This window comes from Argiope bruennichi, chromosome 7, assembly GCF_947563725.1.
Source record: "Argiope bruennichi chromosome 7, qqArgBrue1.1, whole genome shotgun sequence".
Classification (NCBI taxonomy): Eukaryota; Metazoa; Arthropoda; class Arachnida; order Araneae; family Araneidae; genus Argiope; species Argiope bruennichi.
In genome coordinates, this window is record NC_079157.1 from 101,719,034 (window position 1) to 101,741,519 (window position 22,486).

General features: G+C 29.1%; 1 protein-coding gene across 1 annotated transcript in view; it reads right to left on the reverse strand.

The window, feature by feature from the left end:
* Positions 1 to 14,803, reverse strand: part of LOC129974967 (uncharacterized) — a 123,015-nt gene extending 108,212 nt beyond the window's left edge. Inside the window, exon 1 of the mRNA XM_056087795.1 lies at positions 14,642 to 14,803. Within this exon, the coding sequence (XP_055943770.1) occupies positions 14,642 to 14,720 (79 nt within the window). The 5' untranslated portion in view covers positions 14,721 to 14,803. The remainder of the gene's footprint in view (positions 1 to 14,641) is intronic.
* Between the last annotated feature and the right edge of the window lie 7,683 nt (positions 14,804 to 22,486).

Sequence of the window (22,486 nt, forward strand, 5' to 3'; positions counted from 1 at the left end):
GAATGTGCCCCATGTTAAAAGGGGTTGTGCAAGCGAATGTAACGCATGAAGTAGCTAAGTCGTACTCTTGGCCCTAACTGGCGCTACTGAAATAACAAGAGTCGCTCACTCGGCTTAAATCGCTGACAGATAACTGTTAGCTGGCTTGTAAAGTACCATAAGTCACAACAATAACACAGTATTTATAAATACCGAATTGTATTACAACGATATTTTATGCAAAAGGGATGCCGTTCTCTCTTGAATCATAATAAGAATAAAAACATTCATTTTCACTAAGTTAATGAAATAAACAAATTAACCAAAATATATTTTAATATTCATTAACATAAATCACTGTAAAATTATATTTAAAAGTGAAATTAAATGACATGGATGCCATGTTTTATTGAGTGATAATAACAATAAAAATATTCATTTTCACAAAGTAAATGAAGTGAAGAAAATTAACAAAAAGTATATCCTTAACATTAGTTAATACAAATAATTAATAATTTATTAATTTTAAATTATATTTATAAAAGTGAAATTAAATGACTTTTTGCACAAAATGGATACCGTGTTGCCTTGAGTCATAATAATAATAAAAACCCTCATTTTTTCAAAGTTAATGGAATAAAAAATAATTAATCAAAAATATGTTTTTAACATTAATTAACATAAATCATCAATTGTTTATTAAGTTGAAGTTATATTTAAAAATGAAATTAATTGACACTTTGTACAAAATGGACACCTAACCGGGACATAAGCCTTGCACCCCAGTGCCCTCTGTCAATAAAGCAGATTTGGGCGCGGTAGGCCTTGGCCCACATGGGCTGTCGTGCCACTAAAAAAAATGGAGGTCGTACTGTCTTGAATATTATAATAATAATAAAATATACATTTTCACAAATTCAAGGAAATAAAAAATGAATCAAAAATGTATATCTTTAACATCAGTTAACATAAGTCATTATTAAAATAATATTATACTGAAAAGTGAAACTAAATTGATTAATTTATTAATAGAGGGGGTCTCATAATATACATTCTTAGAGCCGCAACTTGCATAACTCTGCCAATACGGAGAGAGTAAATTAAGATTCGTAATTAATCGATAATTGGTCGCCACCTGCCTTGCTCTCCGCCAATCAAATTTCAAGATTCATCCAAGCATGAGTCATACAAGTTTTCATAAAAACTGCAGTTTCTTAAAGCGCTTAAGTGCTTTAAAAAAATTATTTGTTTTTGTAAAAGAAAAATTGCATAAAATTTAACGAAAATTTGATCTGACATTTTTTTAAAAGACGATAATTATTGGATATCTGGATAATAGTGAAATAAGAGTACCAAGAACTCAATGCTGTAGAAGTTATTAAATTCTATTCGTCTGCCATGCGCTCTCAACTTTTTTTATTTATTTATTTAATTATTTATTTTAAAAAAGAAAGTATCTCTCAAAATGTCTATATGTGGAGCTTCAATAAAATCTCAAAATGATGAATTGAAAAACTTTTTTTCATTAATTCTTATACTAGAATATAAAATGATTGAAATATTCCTATAATTTTCATTAGAATATCATGCTTAATTTGTGCTGCATTTAATAAATGAAGAATAGGAAGATGAAAAATAAAAGAGGACATCGTAACATAATGTTTTAGAATTGATTTGTTCGTATATTTACTGCTTTTAAAATTTGTCATAAATTATAGCAAAGCTAATGTGTATTTGGTTACTTAATATTTTGTAAAATATACTTTAAAATATTTTTTTAAATTGAACGCAATAAATTGTATAGAAATTACACTGACGTTAAAAAAAATGTTAATTAAAAAAATTGTTTTTAATTTGATATATAAACGGTTTTTGTGCTATCATGTACTCCAAAAGCTATTGGAAAAAAGAAGCTAAAATTTCAATTAATTTTTAAATATTTTGCGTGCAGCTATTACCCAAGATGGGATTAATAGTTAGATTTGGTAGTTCTAGGTTCATATAGGGCACTTTGTCCTATTAAACAAATTGAATGATTTGTAATCATATATGTTATGTTATATCTAATGCATTTTATATAGAGTGTACCAGCCTATAAACTTTCTGCTATAGAAAATAATTTTTGTGTTTCAATTATGATAAATCAAAACTATACATGTAAAATTTAAAAAATAAATACTTACGTATAGATGAAATCTTTCATTTTTAGGCTTTTAGTATATACTTTGCTGCATTAAAAAATTCTTTGTAACTTAAAGTTCTATTACTTTCCTTATAAATTGTTCATCAACAAAAATATCCAAAATATTATATCTAACCCAAATGAAAACAAAAAACATAAAAAGTTACTGCTACGTATAAAAGAATTAATTTTTGAAATTTAAAATAATGAAGTTTCTTATAAACGATTTTTTTATATTTGATTAATTATTTAATAAATTTAGTAGTTATGCTTTAAGTTGTCATCACATGAAGTTTTTATTAAACTTGGCTCGTTTAATCATAAAATTATTTCAATTATATCCAGCGGATTTCCAACTGGATAGATGCTTAAAGCCGCTAACCAAAAGGGAAACTGCAAATAGATAGTATAAAAAACATCATTTCCCTTATTGCCTGATAAATAAAATTGTAAAATATATCAATTAAATCGATTATGAAGCATTACGATAATAATAATATTTTATCGAATATAATTGGTCAGATTACTAAAGTATGGCATTTAATTTATGGCATCGAAAATCAATTACAATAATTATTAAGAAAATAATTTTATAATTAGAAATACATGATGAAAAAGAATAAAATGAAATCATTAATTAGTTTAATTTTGAATAATGTCTTTCGAATTCTTATTTATGCTGCAATGGATGCGAAATATTATTATCTTTAGAAAAAATATACACTAGAAAATATAAAATATTATTGTTTTTATTGTATATTTATAAAATTATTATTTTAAAGATGATGCACTTATTAATTAATAGAATAATAAAAAATAATATTTTCAAAATTATTTGTTGTTGCTCATCAACTAGCTTTTAAATATTTGATTTAACTCAGCACGGTATTTGAGTTTTAACAAATATTGCTTAATGTATATATAATAAAAAAAAATTGGAAAACGAGCAAGAAAGATGCGTAAAAAATGAATTCTGAATTCATTTTTAACTAAAAATTTGTTAGTGAAAATCATTAGGCTTTTATAGTAATATAAAACTCTTTACAAAAAAATTACTTCTTCAAATCAATAATAATTCGTATAATTTCCTGCTAGATTATCCTAAATTAATTGAAAAATGTAAAAAATAGTAGTAATTCAAATATGATTCATTCGCTGTGTATAGTTAAAAAAAGAGAAAAGTGTAGATAATTTCCAGCTTTCCTACACAACCGCCTTGTTGCGACGAGCATATGAAACTCAATTTTCAACCATTTCTTTATTTTCCTCTCTTTGTTAGAATCGTTTGCAACCAGATATGCGTTCAAGGCTAAAAAAAATGAATTACAATGCTGCAGACGATAAATTAACCTATTGCTCTCTATGTTTGAAAGGTTAAAAAAGTCTTTTTTAAGTTTGATAATAAAGCGATCTATCCCTAAGAAAACTGATAAAGAAGGGTTCCATTATTTTCGTACCATCCACTACCTATATTTCGTTTCATATTTCTCAAAGAAGAATTGTTCTGAAACTCGTAACAATTCATTCTAAATTGAGTTTTTCCTAAAAAGTAGTTTTTGCAACGCATTGTTTACAAAAATGACGATCTGAATGTCTATATAGATATTCTCTAGTTTCACAATTTTTCTATTTCTCACGACTGATCCGGTTGCTTCAATTCCCCCTCTATTCTTTACAGACATGACTTTATTTCTAAAATTTCAGAAATCTCTTTTTATGCAAGTTTCGGCGAATTATTCTTCCATCGATATATTTATTATTATTATTTTCTAGAATTCTTTAAAATTTTTTTCTTACGAATGGAACAGCTTTATTCTGAATTTGATATGAAAGGAAGAAATAAAATTGTAAGTAACGATTTTTATTAGTGCCAAAAATATTTTTAGGGGAATAATTGTAGAAAAACAGAATTGTATTAATTTCGTTAAAAATCCTTAATATTCAAATGGTTAGAATTATTTCAAAGAACAAATGGATCAAAAATTTAAAATCTAGAAAAAAATTAAAATTTTCTATTTTTTAATAGAATTATATGTTTTGCATTATGCTTTAATAAGTTTAAGCTAGGAATAATTTTGAATAAATTAAAATTCGCCAAAAAAGTTAATAATTTGCTGTATTAATAAATAATATTTCAATAAAAAAAGCATAACAAAACTAATTGTTATAATAGAGATGGAAAATTTGCGATTTTTTTTAAAAGAAAAAGACATTAGATTTTTTTAAAAAGATAAAAAAAAAATTAATGAGATAAAAAGTTTATTTTTAAAAAGAAAAGATTTTAAAAAGGAATACATCAAGTTATTTTCGAAATAATTAATTTGATATCTTCGATTCATAAAGTTTATTTATAAATTCTTTTGGTAGATCTCAAAGAATTTATAACCAATATTTTTTTATTACAGCGAAGTATACGGTTTCCAGTTAAGTCGTCACATATGATTACCAAGTCCAGCATAGAAATATTAAAACTAAAATTTGCCAAACGATAGCGAAAAATGTGAACTACAGAATATATTGTATTCTGATTTCTAATTAATTAAATAAAAACATGTGAAATAGCGAAATTATGTAGTATTTGTATGAAAAAACACAGGAGTTTAATCGGTATAAATCTTTTATTACTCACAAGCTGCTTTATAGAAAAAAACCCACAAGAACAGATAACAGCAGGCTAATCTGTTTACCACTCCAAGCGCTGTGGAATAGTTGTTTGTCAAAGGTATCTATCTACCATGAGATTACGTCACATGTCACCGGTTTGCAGCTATCGAAATTCGTTGGCTGAGTTAATAACAAAGTGTTTGTTCCTAGGATAATGGTAGGTTTCCGCCAAACTCTGCTGCAGCAAGATTCGAATCTTCAGAGGCGGGGAAAGAACAGCACTTGAATGAAGAGATAGGATTTATCTTTGCGGTGGGTCTCTTTTTGAAGTTGCATGTTTTTGTCTTTTAATAGGGTGTGCTGTATCTTTGGTACGAAGGTCATGTAAGATAATAACAGTGCGTGGATACAAGTTTCATCTCTGGATTTCTAACTAGTCGCAGTTATATAGGTGGGAACCAACCATTTTACAGATTGAGGAAGAGGGGGGGGGGGTAGTATTCAGAAATGTTGCCAATTGTGGATTCAAACGTTTTGCATTTCTAGGCAGTGCGTAATATAAGACACATTTTTTTTATACAAATGGTTAATTTAATTGCATATTTCAGCACGTTTTAAAAATATATGACTACATTGGGAATGAATTTGCTTGAAAAATGCTATAAAACACTCATATTTTTGCATAAAATAAATTGGAAATATTTTTTGGGGCGGGGATTTTTCGGGAGAAGGGGCTAAAAAAAGATGTAAAGCACAAGCTTATCTAAAAGTTTGTCAAGTGATTGTGAAATATCACCATTGAAATGAAAGAACCCATTTAATTTTAATTTTGAAATCTCTTCTATAAGTTTTCTCCAATGAAAAATTTGAAGGTGAAAGAAAGATTAAGAAACGCATCATCTAGACAGGCCACACTTTAAGAAACATATTATCCAATTTTTGAAGTAAGAAATAAGCTGCTTTTCTATGCAGTCTTGAAATATTAGTTTGATTGTTATATAAAATGTAATTTTTAATTTTTTCGCATTGTTTAAAAGTTATAGAGGGCTCTCTCTCTCTTAAAATAATCTCTTAATAATTAGAGTATAATCTCTTAAATAACAGAGTGTCTATTCGGGAATTGCAAATTTCAATAGAAATCATATATGAATTTTAAACAATATATATATATATATTAAATTTTTATTTATGAAATTTTTAATAGGAGTATTTAATATAAGGATATATTTAAAAGAAGAGCCACTATTAAGAATTTGAGGATATATTATCTAAAGTTGCAAAGATATATATTATGCACATATAAAAAGGAATGAACAAAACAGAAAGAACAAGTTTTTAACAAAATCAAGAATATCGAATTAAAAATATATTTATATTCAGCCTCCCCCTGAAAATTTGCTTTTCAACGTAGTCACCTGTCTTAATTTAATCAACAAAAATCTTTTAATTAATTTTTGAAAAAATAAGCTAGTGGTTTTTCTTCTGATTTACAAATAAAAGCATACATTTATAAGAGAATATAAAGAAATAATAAGCTTAAAAATATAGCATTAAAATTGTTATAATTTTTACCTATTAAGTGGAATCTAACATAAGTAGCTAAATGAATAATTAATAAGCACATGCTAGTCTCAAATCTTAATGAATACCGCGGAAATTTTTTTTCCCAGTTAAGTTATACTTCAGAAGAATTATCCATAACTTATAAATGTTTCACTAGAGGGCGTTGTGGAGCAAACGCATACCATATTAAATCGATAATAAATACACAAAGTATAAAATATATTTATTTACAATGCATTAGCTCTATAAATTTTCAATTCACTGTTATGTTATTTACAATAAACCCATATATGTGTACTATTTACCAATAGTTCGTTGTATTAAAGGGAGTTGTTTCAGAAATTGATGCTGAATTAAATCATTACTATAGAAGCCATTATTTATGTTGTATTAGCATATTTCTTTCCAATTCGGTGCTACTGTAATAAACTTACAATTATGTAATATTCATCAGCTCTTCGTAATATATCAATTCATTTTTAGAAAGCTCTTCAAAAGAAACAAATACTACAGTAAATTGCAAATGCAACTTTACAAAATGGACCCTTTTATTTATTATTGTCTTTCAATTTTTCCTCTTTACCTATTTGTTTGCGAAAAAACATCTTTACTCCACTCTTGACGCAATAACATTGTTCGAAGAATATAAATCTATCACCAGAGGGCCATGCATCTATTAAATCACATGAATTGCTTCATAGTTTGTATACTCCTTACGAATGAAAGCCAGAAAACATAAAACCCACCATAAAATCTTTTAAATGCTAAATACTTTTTTTAAATTTTTATTTATATATTTATTTATATATTTATTATTATCAAATATACTTATACCAATGATTTATAAAACACAGTTGTCATTAAGTTTTCTAAAAACATAATCATAATGTTTAAAATGCATTTATAATCAAAATTCTAAATTATTTTTTGAATCATTCTTATCTCATTATACAGATCTCAATAAAGATCCTTGTTAGATACATTTTAACTGCAACTGAAACCTTCTTCACAAAAGGTAATTATTTAAAAGCTTTTATTAATCTGTCTGAAGAAAGGTCATTTTACTTTGACACAATGAATATAAGCTTTTATTGTACTCTTTCCAACTTGAGAATAAAAATTATTCTTGAACAAAAGATTTATTTTTAGGAAATAATACGGCGAACATTTTTATCGTTTGCTTTATTCTTATTCACGCGCATAAATTGAATTTGGAACAGTTATTAAACTGGAAAGAAAACATGTAGAATTCATTGATCCTGCTACGTAAGGCCAACACTAATTTGTCAAAACATTTAATTCTAAGGCTTACAAGTCGTGATCTGATGCGAATAACTAGATCAAGACAAATTCTTTTTGGTTCGTTTTGGGCGTGGCACATCTCCTTCAAAGAACTTGATAAAAATAGGAGTCATGAGGAATATAGATTTCTTCCGTGTTCTTCTAATTTTTGTTCTTAATTTATTTTTAATATACATAGTAATGCGAATTTGTAAAAGTCGATAGGTAATTAATCTTGCTTCTGTTTGTTATTTTAAATTAAATGTAAACAGACCTGTTCTTAAAGTGCAATGGTCTCGGTACTTGTTCAAAATAAAATGCCTAAGCAGTCTTTGAACTATTTTGTATTTTATTATATTTAAAAAATATACACGTTTATAAAAGTGTCATTTATTTTTTTTTCATTAGTTATTATCAATTTCATCGACCTCCTTAAGAATTCGATTTTCATTTTCCATCATTGTTTATAAAAAACTAAACTAGAAATTGGTATAAATTTTTAAAACTTATAATTAGCGAAAGTGGTTTCGCTAACAAGCAAAGAAAAACACTTATGAAGATTAAAAGTTTTATTATAAAAGCACTTGGAATTTTTAAAGCATTATTCTACCGAAAACGAAGATTTTTCTAAGAGATATTGTTTAAAGAAAGAGCAAGGAAATACATTGGAGGCAGACATTTCTTTTTTTGTTAACTTTCCGTAAAGTTAAGCGTTATGAATTTTTAAGAATTGAACAAATGGAACATTGCTGAATGTTTTATGATAATCATGTGGAATAGTTCTAAAAAATGATTTGAATTGTGCTGGTGTAACTCATGGATATTTGCATCTCTAAAATATATTTTCACTTATTGGTGAATTATTTTGCTTATCGTTTGGTTGCAAATTTTCAAAAGTTATAAAAAATAGCTTTTATGCTGATTCTACGCATTGTATTGGGAGAGAATTTTACTCTCTTAGTCTTATATTAATGCGAATAATATTGTCGTATGCAAAAAAGCAGCACAAATTTGAACAATCAATTCGAACATTAAATATTTTTTTGCACGACTAAAAAAAATGCCTTTAATTTATTATTATTATTATTACTTATTTTTTGTTGGCAATTATTTATATAATTACTTTCAATTATACAATATATTTTGATTATCAATAAATTCTTTCCTTGAAATCTTGATAAAACTTTTGAAAAATCATTTTCGTCCTCCTGCAAAAAGATTAAAAATCAGTTTTTTTTTTTTTTTTTTGGAATTATATCACTATTTCTATGATAAATAAATTGACATAATCCCAAAATGGTTTTCAAAGTCAAAAATTCAATGTACACACACTTATAAGCTGACTTTAATAATTGCTAATTGCTAACTTTCTCCAAAAATTCAAAGTACTTCAGTTTTGTTCTCAAATGGCGAAATGTAACACAGGTTTTCAAAAAAATTTTGAGACAATTAACTATGAGACATTAACTGTTTTGAGACAATTAACGATAATCATTCTTTTTATTAATAAAAAACATAAGAATAACTAAAATCAACAGTTGTTGTTGATATACATTTTTAATCGTATCATTTTAAACTTTTCTTTAATTTTTCCAGAATTATATTAATCTGTTTTGGCAGTTTGTTCAATAAAAAATATTGCTTCAAATTGGGCATACAATTAAGTGTGAAAACTTTTTTAAAATAATAATAACAAATTGTGTAGAAAAGAAATTTGTGTAACTGAAAAGCTAAGTTTTTAAATTTTAATATGGCGTAAAAACTAGCTTTTGTGAGATTCTAATTTTGAAAGATATTACGAAAAAAATGCGAAATCTTGCTTAGTTTTTAATTAAATGAATTTTTTATTTACTTTTAGGTTTTGAAAAGGTAAAAGTTTTTCTTCTTTAATTTTGAAGATCACGTTTGGGGAATTATAATGCGAGATTGGTAAACGATTGGACTTCGAAATCACTGTAAAGAATTTGCATATAATACACACTTTTAATGTGTTTTATTTATATTTTTTTAGAGATCGTTAAATTCCTTCTCTAAATTTTATCATGACGGTAAGCTCTCTCTCTATATTTTTTCAATTACAAGACATTTATTACTTTTTAGAAAATGCAGGTAAAGATAACAGGAGATTTAATTTGTTGTGCTTTTTTAAAAAAGTTTAGAATTTTTTAAAAATCCTTTAAAAGGTAATTGAAAAATATTTAAAAAAAATAATATCAAGAAATAAAGATACCTACAGTAACCTAAAGTCTCAGCATTGTACAATAACTTTATCTAAATTTTTTCTTATTTCAAAATTATCTATATCTATTCAATTATGTATAAAATTTTCAAAAATGAATGAAAATTGCAGGAAAAAGTGCTTGAAAGTGAAATCGATAGCAATGAAAAGTTAAAATATTGATTTTTAAGTTGGTATAAATAATTAAAGATAATTTGCTCGGAACTTACTGCAGAAAAATGGCAACATTTATATTAGTTTTTAACTAAACGAAAATTTAATAAACATTTGCATTTTGAAGCGATGGTAGATTCTTTTTCTTGTTTTAAATAATAAGTATGAAAAATTTGATTGCTTAAGAGACGATTTGTAGCATATATAACCAAAATAATTTTTATTTTAATAAAATGAAATGAATATGGAAATGAACACTTTGCAATGGACATAATTGATTTTAATCACAAGAAATAGCGAAAAGTGCTTGGTTTCAACATCCTTTAAGTCTTTTGTATTAAGTACAACAAATAAATTAAATTATTCTTTCTTTCTTTATTTATTTTTTCCCAACCTGATTTAGGAAGAGGATGGGAAGTAATAATTGAAATAAGCCTGGTTTTTAACCATGCTATAAATGCCAATGATTTTCAAAGTATTATCTGGTTATTCTTTTATTATTTACAAAATTTAATAATGCTTATTTTCCCTATTTCTATTAGATCAGCAGTTCACACCCAAAGAATACCCATCTATTGTATCGTCCCACACAATAACAGCGCGTTGCTAAGGTATGCTTCATAAATAAAAGGATTTCCCATGATCCTCTAGTGACAGAGGGGGAGGAGGAATACAATCGGACGTATATCATAGCAACAAAGAAACTGGGGCCCACAATTTCAATCACTCTTTTGTAGCAGAAAGAAGGGCACGCACGCTGAGCCGGAGCAGGGGAGGTCAAACGAGGGTGATGGTCTGCAGACGATTTTTTGGGCAACACCCCTTTTGCTCTGACCTCTCCGATGGAAGATTCGTTTTGTGGGTGTAAGGAGAGGTTCTATTTTCCATCTAAATGACCAGTTGGGATTGGAAAACGTAATTGGACAGGTTTATCTCCTTGTAATTTTTTTTAGATTGGAGTATTGTGAAATGCACCAAGTGCGAATTATTTTGTGTACAATGGAAGGTAGGCAGGATTGTTTATGAGAAAAATGGAGAAGTTTGGGTTGCGTTTTCATTGTTATGTAAGTTTTTGATTTACATTGCGCAGTTTTACAGGGTAAATCTCGCCCAAAAGTTCACCATGCTGTTTTGAGGTATTCAAGTACAAAGAACAGTTTGAAAAAAAAATTATATATGTTTCTTTTTAATTATTTTTATATAAACGAGTTTTATTAACAAATGGTAAGCTCTAGATTTAAGATGGTTTTAAATTGTTCATCCAATACCAAAGGATTGAACTATACCAAAGACTCCATACAATTGTTCAAACTTGGATCGGATCCAACATCTGTTTGCTAATCAGGTGACTCAGGTGAAAATATTTAAATCAATTAATACTCATCGAATGTTAGATCATAATTAACATTAATTGCGATTAAGAAAAACAACGGGGAAAAAATGACTGTTGTTGAAATTAAAAAAGAATAATTTGTAAAATAATCTAAAAATATGAAATAAAGAAGTAAATTTCTTTTTAATGTAACTTACAAATGAAATCTTTATTTTCATTTTTCTCGAAATGCGTCTCATTATTATCTTCCTTTTCAAGTACAACAATAATAATAATAAAGTCTTTTCAAAATATTTGATTGAAATAGCTATATGTGTTGCGTATGGTGTTCTGTAAAGGATGAATTAGAATATCTGCAAAATAGAGAACCATTATAAAATTATATAGCTATTGAGATTGAAAAAAGGACCAAAATTCTAAAGGGGGGGGGGGACTTGTGTTGATCAAAAATGATTTGAAATATTATAAAAGTTTTAGTTCGATGATTAGAAAATGCTATTTTAATCATAAAGGTGATATCTTTACTCTAAGAGAAAAGTTCCAGACACAAGAATATACTCGCAATTAATCTATATCAAATTAGCTGAAATAGACGTATTATTTGAGCTTAACTTTTCATTCTTTTGCTAATAAAAAACTTATGATCTCATTAATTATCACAAAAGCATTAAAATCTTGTTTATATTTCAGTATTTGTGTGAAAAATTTTAATTATGCATCGTATTCGAAAAAAAAATCTGTTTAATATTAAAATTCGACAGACTTCTCATGCGTCATGAAACAAACCGTATTAAATTGCGTATTTTTAATGCACAAGTTTATTTATATTTAAAAAATTATAGCTCACAATATTTTTTTATCATCTGCAATTTTTATTTTTAACAAATAAACTTTAGAACTCTTTTAAAACCAATAAAAAACGTGGCCAAACATATTTAGAAAATAGAAAGAAAGATTTTTAAAAAATGAAGGAGAATAGTTCGAAATCACACCGTAGCCAAACAACGTGATATAAATTTCTGTATATCAAAATCGTCTGCGTTTATTTAATTATTTACTAATTTTGAAGAATAAAAAAAAATTATAAGAAGAAGTGCGGATAATTGAAATTTATATCCTGGTTTTGAATTTGAAAATGGCATAAAATTATTTCTTGTGAAATAATCTGCCCGTAAATTATTTCAGAAAAACGGAAGATTTTACTTAATATCTGATTCATTGAATATTTGATTAATTAGCTAAAGAAACGAAATTAATGTATACCATAAAATGTTTACTATAATGAAATATTACACTTGAAAGTTAGCGCTGCATCTAATATCAATCTAGTGCGCGGTTTTATTGGGATAGATTCTAAAAAAATAATTTATTTTTTAAGTGCTATCAATCGCAAATAACTAAACTTTACATTTATCGGGTTCGGTTTTTTTTTTTTTTTTTTTTTTTAAAGATTATGCTGTTTTTGCTCATAAGAGAACATAAGTGAATCGCCATAAGTTTTTGAACTATTTTTTATTTTGGAAGGACAAATACAGACAAGACTCGCAGGTACAACAAGCATAAAAACACAGACATGTATATTTTATAACTTTAAAATATGCATCGACAAATAATCTTAGAAAGCATGCTGCTGAAAATCACCATCATGAAAAATGTTACTTTGCCACCTTTAAATCAACCGCCGCATATGTGCCTCCATTCTTATGCATATTGGAAAACAGCAATCTCGTTTTCTCTTCTCACCAGATGGCGCAATTGTTACAAGACTAGGGTACGATATTGGAAAATGCATCGGAACATTTCTACATTAGGCCTGAAAAATAATTTTTGCAGACAAGTATGCTGAAATGTCTGATATAAACAAAAGATTATATCTTTTTGACTAATTGTATTTGGTAAAAAGTGTTTTAAAAAAAAATCAGCGTTAAAAAAATATAATTTTTTTATAAAAAATATTTAATTAATAAATTTTTATGGTAAAAGTGAATTTTAGTGTGCCCCTTGCTGCGCCAACAATGCCAAGTCACCAATAAAGATGGCGGACAAAATAAACAAATACTTCGCGGAACAGTTACGGTTACTATTTCCCGCTATATTATTAGGACTTTTTACTGATAAGTATTGTTTTTGTTTTTTCCTCTTAGACTGCCATGTGTAATCTGTAAAAAAAAAACATCCTACGGCTTCGCTAGCAGCGGGAGAGGGAACCCAGTAGCCTCGCTAGCACATTGAACATGTGGTGACGCTTTATAAGCCAGATAACAGCTACGAGACATGAGAAATTTCTTTTGTCTAGTGGTCTTGTTACGCGGCTACGAACCCAAAGGTTGCGAGTTCGATCCTCGCCTATCGCCAATAGTAACATTGGTGACTCGATGACGCAAAATACGCAAACCTTCATACAACTGTTGTGGCGCCCTCTACCAGAAATAAATTTAAAAAAAATGAAGCTGATAAATAATCAGCCAATAAATAAAAAAAAATGAAGCTGATAAATAATCAGCCAATAAATAAAAAAAAATGAAGCTGATAAATAATCAGCCAATAAAAAAAAATGAAGCTGATAAATAATCAGCCAATAAATAAAAAAAAATGAAGCTGATAAATAATCAGCCAATAAAAAAAAAATGAAGCTGATAAATAATCGGCCAATAAGAGAAAAAAAAATGCAGCTGATAAATAATCAGCCAATAAATAAAGAAAGCTGATAAATAATCAGCCAATAAAAAAAAAAATGGATAAGGCGCAACAGCCAATATATCACCACTAATAACAGCAAAAAACAGGACAAAAAAATCGTTCGTCTCACCTCCGACGCACTGAAGGGGGAGTAATGTGGTGACGCTTTATAAGCCAGATAACAGCTACGAGACATGAGAAATTTCTTTTGTCTAGTGGTCTTGTTACTCGGCTACGAACCCAAAGGTTGCGAGTTCGATCCTCGCCTATCGCTAATAGTAACAAACATAAGGACTGTGTGGATAACAGGAACAGTACATAACCAAAAGAAAAGAACGAACGAAGCAATCGGAACATTCTCCATACAAAATTTCAAACAAACAGAAGGTACCAGGCAGAATTTTTTAACTTAAAAAAAACATTTTACGGCTTCGCTAGCAGCGGGAACCTAGTAGCTTCTCTAGCACATTGAACATAAGGACTGTGTAGATAACAAACAGGAACAGTACATAACCAAAAGAAAAGAAAGAACGGAGAAAGAAGCAATCGGATCATTCTCCATACACAATTTCAAACAAATATCATTTTCCCAACTTCATCAACTCATAAAAAAATATATTCCACTCACCCTTCATCCATTCTGCAGGTTCGAAATATTGTCTTCCAACCCATTTACCCGATATCCATTCTTGTACAATTGCCAGCATAACAAATTATGAAGGGAACCAACCGTTAGAATACCAAAAGAATTACGAGAACTGCGAAGAATTCCATTGCAGCTGTCTTTTAAAGTAAGAATGCAAACGATTTCGTAAAGTAAGAATTCAGACGATTTTTTAAAGCGCATACTGACAATTAAAAATTGCAAAAGAATAAATATTTTCTGTTCGTATTCACATTAAAAAAAAAGAAGGAAAGAAAGAAGAAAATAACTTTTAATTATGCTTAACTTTCTTTATTTAATAAACTTTTAATTGTAATAAAGAACAAAATTAAAATCTTTAATCGATATTTTTTTATATTTTTAATTTAACTTTTTTCATTATATAGTTGTAGTTCATGTACAACTCAACCATTGCAAAAAGTAGTAAACAAAACAGCATTAGGGTTGCTAGACGAGCGTTGCGATGGGTTGCCATATTGGCGACAAACTCTGGGGCCCACTATTCTTCACTTCATCCAATTTTTTATATCTTTCATTAGGCTTCTACAGTAATTGCATAAAAAAATATTTCAAAATTGTTTCAGGTATCATTTTTAGACACAATTGTCTCTGAATACAAGGGGATATCTTAAAAAGATATACAAAATAAAATCGTTTTTTTAGTTAAAACAATACAGGACCCTTAAAAAAGAAAATATATATCAAGAATATTTAGAAGAAGAGAATTTCTGAAAAAAAAAAAAAAAAAAATGTGCCTTGCGAACAATTTCTGATGAACGCTTTTAATCAATACCTCCCCCCCGTGTGCGGAGTAAACTTGACCAACAGTCATAGCCATGACTTTCGGAAAAGAAGAGAGCAACGGGATTGCAAACATTTATTGACGACAGATGTTGTCCACATTTTGAAATACAGTATTAATATTGTCTTCGACATCTCATGACCTCAACAGATTAAACGTGTCTGCAAAATAAATTTTGTTTTCCAATCAGAGTCGGTAAATCTTATCCCCCCCCCCTGTGCGGAGTAAAATTGTCCAACAATTACAGCCATGACTTTCGGAACCAGAAGAGCACTGGGATTGTATTTGTTGACAACAGATGCTACCAACATTTTGAAATACAGCATTAATGTTGTCGTCTGCATCTCATGACGTCAACAGATTAAGCGTGTCTACAAAATAAATTTTGTTTCCCATCAAGAATCAGTAAAACTCAAAGGATTGCGACATTTGTTGTCGACGAAAGTAGAGATTTTTCACCTCTCTTTTGCTTTGAACCCTGGCGCCAAAGAATTTCTCTCGTCGATTTTCAATCACGCTATGCGCCAGTTTGCCGTTATCTTCTACCTGTGCTACATTCCCCACCAAATTGTCTGGGATTAATCTTTGCATTGAATCAAATGGAGTGGACAAGAGGGAGAATTATCATGCTGATAGAATTATTTAGAAAGGGGCCTGTCCTTTGGGCTCAAAATAGGCCCGAGTTCAGAGATAATTGCCGAAGAAATGGGAATTCATCAAGCAGAGGTACAAACCAAAAGAATAAAATGTAACCTCTCAGTTTTATAGAGAAATTAAGAAGGCGAAAAATGGTTCAGGAACTGAGTCTAAAAGAAAATGGTTTGCTTTTATTCTTAAATCTCTTATCTCTGAAAGACAGGACAGCTCCTCAACATTCTCAAGTGTCAGAAACCATAAATGTAAGTGAAAATAATGAAATCGGTAAATTTTTCTCTAAACTCATAATTTGTCACAGTTAAGTTACAAATAACTGCTTTATGTAACTACGTTCGAGATGAATTTTTTGAAAAACGTTCGAAAATTGTTATATTTTTGAATATTTGCATAAAAAAGCTTTAAAAAAAACATCTATGGAACCAAAATATACCAGTTAGTGCCAAATGTTTCTTGAAAAAAAAAAGTTTTTTGTTAAAAAGAAGCATAAAGCAAAAATCTTCTAGTTTAGAGGTTTATCAAATGATTTGCTTAAAATTTTGCAGATAGTTTAAGGAATATATTTCCTAGTTGCAGAACTAAGAAATAAGCTGTTTTTCCATCCATTCTTTAAATATTGAACCATCTGGCTATCTCGAGGAGATAGCCAGATGGCGGATCTTTTCACCAGGGTGGTTTTCGCATCTGTTCATTAGCGACTACAGTGAAAGACCACATGTGGGAATTCCTCATCCAAAAGATATTGGTAGTACCTTCAAAGAGAAAAAGGTGTCCAAACATCTGCAGGCTAAATGTTTCTCATTGTGAAAGGACTATAATAACTCCGTGTTCCAGAATAGTAAGTTATGAAAGGGGCATCACTAAAAGGACCTTTCCACGACCGACTGGAGCCGCTGAGGGAGCATATGCTTGAACCCCGATTGGCCGAAAGAGAGCCGAAATGACCAATGTAAATTAAGAGGCGGAGATTGTCGCCGAAATATAAATGCGGAGATTTTTTTTTTTTTTTTAAGGGAGAGGAGAAGAAACGAATTGCATTCGGACTGTCTGACTACGCCCACGAGTTCGGAGTCCGAGAACTACCCCTGGAGTGGTCGTGTTGACTAACAACCTGTGAGTTCCCTGTGTTATTTCTCCGTATTGATGGAGAACTGAGTTTCAAGATAAACCTTCGACTTCGACTGTTGTGTCTCCTACCAAGATGAGAACAAGTTGTTCTCATCTTGGTTCTCATAAAGAATTGTCTGGAATTTCTGCTTCGTTATTTAGATCAAGACATTACAATGTTAACTTCATGCCTAAGTTTAATCGCCAAGGTTGTCACAATAGGTTGAATAAAAATGCTGAATTCACGCCAAATGTTAATATTTCGTAGCTATTGTAAGCCCATTTTATGCAAGATACATATTATGTACACCCATACTCTTGGATAACACCTTTATTACAGAGTATGCGAGAAAGTTTTGTGGAGACCACTCCAACTAGTTATAAATACAGACAATATACCGTCCTTAAAAATAATTATAATAAAAACTAAATTTGAAACGAATTGACAATTTAAAAGTCAAAATCAGATACGAATTTTCATCCTTTTAACTCTAGTGATTTGAATCTTCTTTACATTAATCAAATTCACGATCAGATAGACAGACATAATTAAAAAAAATCCAATAATCTTCTCAGATACAAGTAGATTCAAAATGGGGGAGGGGGGTCGCCATCCGTGGGCCGCCACGAAGGCACACGGATTTAAACCATAAAACTGAATGACCGCACCGCCGCAGCAGCAACACTGGCGGGAACTGTGGTTCAGTCCTAAGGGCCATCACCGACCACGGTACAACCCTCCCCGAAGGAAGTACGTCCCGTCATCGATGAGAGGAGTCAGATGTCCCACCTATTTGTGTACCCTCCAGGGTGGCGAGATCCAACCACCATGCCGGAAGCATCTCATCCTCATTTCGAGGTGCCCCCCGGGGGTAATATGGGGAGGGGAATCAAAATCTCTGTCATAGATTTTTATTAATCCAATATTTTATCTTCGTCTACGAGAAAGCAATAAAGTAATTATTAAATCCATTCAATACAAATAAAAATATATAAAATGGAGAAACAAAAGCTTGTCTTGTCGCTTTTATACGAAGTTCTTACATATTCAAAACTCGTTTGTAATCCAGTGTTATTACTCTCGATAATTATGTAACTATCTTATCCATTAAATACTTTACTCGGCTAATCCTTTGCAGAAACCGCGTTTCGAGTCATTAGAGCCGATTTGGGTGAATTTCGTCTTAACACCTTATTGCTGACGTCATGTTTTTAAATCAGTTTAGCAGAAAGACGGATTTCTAATAATGCATGGAGAAAATGATCTGGTTTGTTTTCAATTTAACTGATTTTGTGCGTTAAATTGGGCCATGATTCTTTAAATATTTTTTTTTTCTTTCTCTAACAAGATATTTTCATTTTGAAAAAAAATTAAAATGAAAGGTAAAACAACATCGAGCACCTTGCTCATTTGGTTCCGTAAAATAACATTTTATTATTATTTGCTTTCCAGTATTAAAACAATCAAAGACTGAGTTCTGTTACACAAATGTGGTATGTCTGCTTAATGCAATAAAAAATATGAAATCTACTGTCGTAAATTTCAAGTTATCATATGGGAACATTATTTTTTAAAAATCACGTGGTGTCAACCCAACAGAAAAACATCATATTCTCACATAACTCATATTTCGAAATCACTAACATTTAGAAAAGCGATGGTTTTTTTTGATCATCTCAAAATCATTCGAGTTCTAAAAATTTTTTCTGCGAAAAACCAGTTTAACCGCTTAACTGTCTTGCCCGAGTGCCATACGTGCATCGATTTATCGAATTTTGTTAGTTGTAAGTAAAAAATAAACCATTCATAATGATTATAATTTAATATTAAAATTACTTCGAATAAATAGGCAAGTATTCAATGGATTTTCATTTGAATCAAAATAAGAAAATATTCCCAAAATAGAAGGTGTCATCTTATTAGACAGTAAAGAAAAGAAAATAGTTAAGTGGTTAAACTGGTTTTAAACAATTGATCCGGTCTATCCGGCTTTTTTGTTATCCGGCCATCCTTTCGCCACATTAGCCTGGATACTCGGGAGTATACTGTATAACAAAAATGAACTCGATTGCCATATTTAGTGAGTTATCTCTGTAGAAAAAAAATTCTAGTTTGTCGACGATATTACATTTTAAACCAGCTAATTAATTTATTTACATATTTTTAATCACTTTTGTATGCATTTTAAATTGGTGTCTTAACTAGTTGAAAGGTGCTTTTTATTTATTCATATTTTGGTTTGATATTTTTAGATTGTCACCAGTTTCGTTTATGGTACGTTACTCGCGAATTATTGTTATTAGCCCTGTTTCAAATTCTGCTCTCAGTTCTCTTCTTTTTCTTCCTTTTTTTTTTTTTTTTTTCAGAATTGTTAAAAATTTGTTTTGTGCAATAAATTATTAGTATTTTTGAACTGTTTAAGTTGTAGCTTTGTTTTTGGTAATATTTAATTTAATTCAGTAACCGTCTTATTATAAAATCTCTTATTATTATTATGTGTAGATTTAGACTTTTATTTGTTTGAACTCTTCTGAAAGGCTTATATTATATGCTGTGTGTTCTAAATTCTATATTAATTTCATTCGATGTTTACATATTTTTATCATATACTTTGATGTTCAATAAGTTTCAAAACTTTTTTAATGTTTTCCAAATGTAAAAAAAATTATGTCACTTTGCAACTTTCCTTCTAAAAAGTAAAGTGTACCATGTGGCCTGTTTGTTAGAACAGATTGCTTCCTATTCAAATGCGTACAGTTCAGTCATGTAGTTCATAATTATAAGCATTAGCGATGTACTTCTCACCGCGAGGCAATTTAATTGTTGTACAGTTTGCTTTTTTTTAAAATTAATTTTTAAAAAATATTTTTAAGCTATTTTTTTTTCTAATAATACATTTTAGTGTTGTAAAAAAACTCAAATCATTTTTATTATTAACACATTGTAGCATTTTTTTCCGTAATTGATGATCAAGAAATGAAAATTTGACTTTGATTCTTTTTTTGTTTTGCTAAATGCTTCCATTTTGAAATTTTTTCAGCACGAATTTTTATATTAATTGGTTTAATGATTTCTACTGAAAATGAAAATTGAAATTTTAAATGATTAAAAATTAGGGAATTACATAGCACTATGAACAGAAATAAAAGAATGCATGTTACATATCCATCAAACTTTGAAGTTTAGAAATACTTGTTGAAGAAGTCAATTAAAGCAAGCCACATAAAATATTTAACTTATAATTTAAGCAACTATCAATCCCGGAAAACCAGCTGCCACCAAAGGCAGCCAGTGTTACATAAAATCATGATGTTGCTTCTTCTGTACTGGAATCTGAAAGAAACTCTGTGCTCGAGTTCCAATGTTTTCACGATTTTGAAATTCAGTATGGGTATATTATTCTGGGGTCGCGACCCACACTTCAAGAAACCCTGATTTAAAGCATGCAATCCATTCAGAACCGGAAGTTAGGTCAGAAAACTGATATTGAAGAAAAACCACGCCCTTCCTTCGTACGTCGAATGATTTTTAATTCCACGAGAGGTCATTTCATGCATAAGCTAACATCTATTTTTGAGGTTAAAAGTATCCACTATTCAAGCCCATGAGTTAGGTAATAATCAAACGTCATGACCTCATCTTATGACTATGAAAAATATAAAAAGAAGAAAAATGTGGAAACGGTGTATCCGGAAATATATTGTAAAATTTCAGTTCACCTGATCTAATTATTCTAAATTTGAGTGAAATAAACTTTTAAAAACTTAGGATTCGTTTTATTTAACAGGCTTAACAAAGAACTAGAATCATCAACTGAAAATAACATACTAATCATTTATTCGTTTTAAGCAATAAATATTAAAAACATCTAGAAACAAATTGAAAACCTTCAGAATGTTTATTAAAGAATTTATTAAACTTTTTAAAGCAAAATTATTAATGTAATTAAATCTAATAAAAGTATTTTTAAGTAGTTTATTTCTAAATTCTGACCGTTACAGTAAAAAGAATACAATCAAATGTTTTATAACAATGATTCATGTTATTAATGACTTTTTAAATTTCACATATTATTAATAGCTTTATATCTGATGTATCGCATTGCAAAAGTTTTAATTTTTTAATAAACATTCTGAATATTTTCAATACCTCCCTTGATGCTTTTAATATTTACTATTTAAAATTAATAAATGATTAGTATGTTATTTTCAACTGATGATTGTGGTTCTTTGCTAAGCCTATTAAGTAAAACGAATTCTAACGGTTTTATATTGCATGTATAAATGATTTTCATGTCAAAAATATTGAAAATAATATGCAGATAAGTAGAATCTGTATCCTGAGAAATATGTAACAAATCCGTAATAAAATGGAAGACAATTTAATTGATTAATTGCAAATCGTTGTTTCGTTCAATCTTATCTTATGAACTTATCGGTATCAGAGGATTTGATTTAGAATTTATCTACGTTATAACTATATTCTGGATTCGATTGGAAAATAAATTTGATTTTTCTTTTAAATTAGTACTTGAATTTAAAAAAAAAAATTCTCCCTGACTTCTAGGTCATATTATATTTTTTTACATGAAACATTTTAATTAATTTTACAATTCAGTAAATCATTAGATTTCGAATCAGTCATTTACAGATTTTAAGTATTAAAAAAAATTCAAGTAGTTCCATTCTAAAATAGCCATCTTATTCTCATTCTTCTTTCCTTAGATATCGAACACAAAACTTCTAAAAATCCCAAAAATATCTCACGGAAAAAAAAAATTCAGACGATTATTTATTTCTAAATCCATCTGCCTTTTCAATATTACGACTTAAAACATCAGTTTCAGAGTTTTTTTCCTCGACATTTTTTTTCGCGGGTTTCCTTATTCGAAAATGGAACGCACACTATTCGAGTTCTTTTTATTTTTGTTTATAGAATTCAGCAGAATTCGAACAATCGCTGTCTGCTGAAGAGGAGGGGGAGAATATTATCGCTTGACACGACAATAAAGTTGAGTCAGGCGAGCAGCGTGTCATCCTTGCTGCAATAGAACTGCATTTCTAAGGTGCACGTGTGCTGTAGCTTTTTTTTAATGATACATTTTATGGGGATGAATATGTCTTCTTGGATTGAATTTGCTGTTACCATGGTTACCAAACGACCTGGAATTTGGATATATCAGTGCTCAGTAAAGATGTTTGCTTTTAAATGATCGAAACTTAAATGAAAATCGCGTGGCAAAAAA